Source organism: Peromyscus leucopus, chromosome 10, assembly GCF_004664715.2.
Source record: "Peromyscus leucopus breed LL Stock chromosome 10, UCI_PerLeu_2.1, whole genome shotgun sequence".
Lineage (NCBI taxonomy): Eukaryota > Metazoa > Chordata > Mammalia > Rodentia > Cricetidae > Peromyscus > Peromyscus leucopus.
Window position 1 is genome coordinate 87,666,717 of NC_051071.1, and position 3,157 is coordinate 87,669,873.

Here is a 3,157-nt window from a genome sequence, read left to right on the forward strand (position 1 = left end):
CTTGCAGATGTTGTAAAGCAGAATATGTAAAGAAAAATATGCAGTCATGGTACATCTCATGCCAGCAAAGTATAGTTGTCCAGAATATGCACTCCCAATCAGACAAAGTTGGATTTAAATCTCATCTTCATCTAGCTGGATGATCCTTCTAAATGATAGTGTGCTGTGTGTATCCTGTGCAATGGGTATCTTGTGCAGCAGGTATCCTGTGCAGTGAGCATCCTGTGCAATGAGCATCCTGTTCAGTGGGAATCCTGTGCAGTGGGCATCCTGTGCAGTGGGTATCCTGTGTGGTGGGTATCCTGTGCACTGGATATCCTGTGCAGTGAGCATCCTGGGCACTGGGAATCCTGTGCACTGGGCATCCTGTGCAGTGGGCACCCTGTGCAGTGGATATCCTGTGCAGTGGGCATCCTGTGCGGTGGGCATCCTGTACAGTGGGCATCCTGTGCAATGGGTATCCTGTGCAGTGGGCATCCTGTGCAGTGGGTATCCTGTGCACTGGATATCCTGTGCGGTGGGTATCCTGTGCGGTGGGCATCCTGTGCAGTGGGCATCCTATGTAATGGGCATCCTGTGCAGTGGGCATCCTGTGCGGTGGGCATCCTGTGCACTGGGCATCCTGTGCAGTGGGCATTCTGTGCAGTGGGCGTCCTGTGCAGTGGATATCCTATGCAGTGGGCATCATGTGCGGTGGGCATCCTATGTAATGGACATCCTGTTCAGTGGGCATCCTGTGCAGTGGGCATCCTGTGCAGTGGGTATCCTGTGCACTGGATATCCTGTGCGGTAGGTATCCTGTGCGGTGGGTATCCTGTGCGGTGGGCATCCTGTGCAGTGGGCATCCTATGTAATGGGCATCCTGTGCAGTGGGCATCCTGTGCGGTGGGCATCCTGTGCACTGGGCATCCTGTGCAGTGGGCATTCTGTGCAATGGGTATCCTGTGCAGTGGGCATCCTGTGCACTGGGCATCCTGTGCGGTAGGTATCCTGTGCGATGGGCATCCTGTGCAGTGGGCATCCTGTGCAGTGGGCATCCTGTGCGGTGGATATCCTGTGCAGTGAGCATCCTGTGCAATGGGCATCCTGTGCAGTGGGTATCCTGTACGGTGGGCATCCTGTGCAATGGGTATCCTGTGCAGTGGGTATCCTGTGCGGTGGGGATCCTGTGCAGTGGGCATCCTGTGCGGTGGGGATCCTGTGCAGTGGGCATCCTGTGCAGTGGGCATCCTGTGCACTGGGTATCCTGTGCAGTGGGCATCCTGTGCAGTGGGCATCCTGTGCAGTGGGCATCCTATGTAATGGGCATCCTGTGCAGTGGGCATCCTGTGTGGTGGGCATCCTGTGCAGTGGGCATCCTGTGCGGTGGGCATCCTGTGCAGTGGGCATCCTGTGCACTGGGCATCCTGTGCACTGGGCATCCTGTGCAGTGGGCATCCTGTGCACTGGATATCCTGTGCAGTGAGCATCCTGTGCGGTGGGCATCCTGTGCAGTGGGCATCCTGTGCGGTGGGCATCCTGTGCAGTGGGCATCCTGTGCACTGGATATCCTGTGCACTGGATATCCTGTGCAGTGGGCATCCTGTGCAGTGGGCATCCTGTGCAGTGGGCATCCTGTGCAGTGGGCATCCTGTGTACTGGATATCCTTTGCAGTGGGCATCCTGTGCAGTGGGCATCCTGTGCAGTGGGCATCCTGTGCGGTGGGCATCCTGTGCAGTGGGCATCCTGTGCAGTGGGCATCCTGTGCAGTGGGCATCCTGTGCACTGGATATCCTGTTCAGTGAGCATCCTGTGCAGTGGGCATCCTGTGTGGTGGGCATCCTGTGCGGTGGGCATCCTGTGCGATGGGCATCCTGTGCGGTGGGCATCCTTTGCAGTTGGCATCCTGTGCAGTAGGCATCCTGTGCAGTGAGCATCCTGTGCAGTGAGCATCCTGTGCAGTGGGCATCCTGTGCAGTGGGCATCCTGTGCACTGGATATCCCAGCAGTACTGCTGTTACAGAGCAAAATGTGTTGTCTGGAAACACGCGTTGAAGGCCTAGTCTACACACCTGCCTTTGATGATGTGGCCTTTAAAGAGGTAATGAATGTTAAACAATGTCCTAAGTGTAGGACTCTAACTGACAGGAGGAAGGTCCTGATAACAAGATGAGAGACACTGTGGATGCACGTGTGAAAACAAAAGGCACTATGAGGATTCAAAGAGAAAGCAGCCATCTTCCGGCCAAGGAGCAATGCCTCACCAGAAATCAACCTAGGCAGCACATTGATCTGGGACTTTGCATACCTCTTGTTACTGTGACAAAACACCAGATACAAGCAACTTCAAGGGGGAAATATTTATTTACTTTTCTAATGGTTTCAGAAGGCTCAGTCCATGGATACTTGGTTTAATGTTTGGGCATAACATAATGATGACAAGGAACAGAAAGAGGGCATGCAGGAAGGGACCAGGCAAAGTAGTGTGTAGCTGGAGAGCTTCTCTCCAGGTCCCACCAAGCCCTGCAGTTCCACACCCCACTTATAAAATAATCACTCAGATGCTTATATTACTTACAAACTGTATGGCTGTGGCAGGCTTCTTGCTAACTGTTCTTATATCTTAAATTAACCCATTTCTATTAATCTATACCTTGCCATGTGGCTCGTGGCTTACCAGTACCTAACATCTTGCTTGTCATGGTGGCGGCTGGCAGGCCTCTCTCCTCCCTTTCTGTTTTCTCTTTTCTCCTCTCTGTTAGTCCCGCCTATACTTCCTGCCTGGCCACTGGCCAATCAGTGTTTATTTATACAGAGTGATATCCACAGCAGCAGTGTGTCCACAGACACATCCCCATTGTCTTACTTCCTCCAACTGGCTCCACCTCTCACCTTTCACCACTTCCCTACCATGCCCTCACATTACAACCTCATCAAATGATTAGTACATTTATTGTGTTGGACCTCTCAGGATCTAATTGACTCTGAAATCATTAACACAGACAAACCAAGGACTTGCTTCATTAATCTCCTGGGTATTTCTCAACCCAATGAAATGACAATTATGATTAGTCATCTACGATTCTAGCCATCAAACTATGAGGAAAAAATATTTTGTTGTTTCAATCACCCACTCTGTGGTGTTTTGTTACTGCAGGTAGAGCAGGCTAATACGAC

At 52.0% G+C, this 3,157-nt stretch overlaps 1 protein-coding gene across 1 annotated transcript; it reads right to left on the minus strand.

The window, feature by feature from the left end:
- Window positions 1–722: 722 nt before the first annotated feature.
- LOC114691868 (extensin-1-like) lies at window positions 723–1,757 on the minus strand. Its single transcript, XM_028867457.1, has one exon. The coding sequence runs from the start codon at window positions 1,755–1,757 to the stop codon at window positions 723–725; it is 1,035 nt and encodes a 344-aa protein (XP_028723290.1).
- Window positions 1,758–3,157: the final 1,400 nt, after the last annotated feature.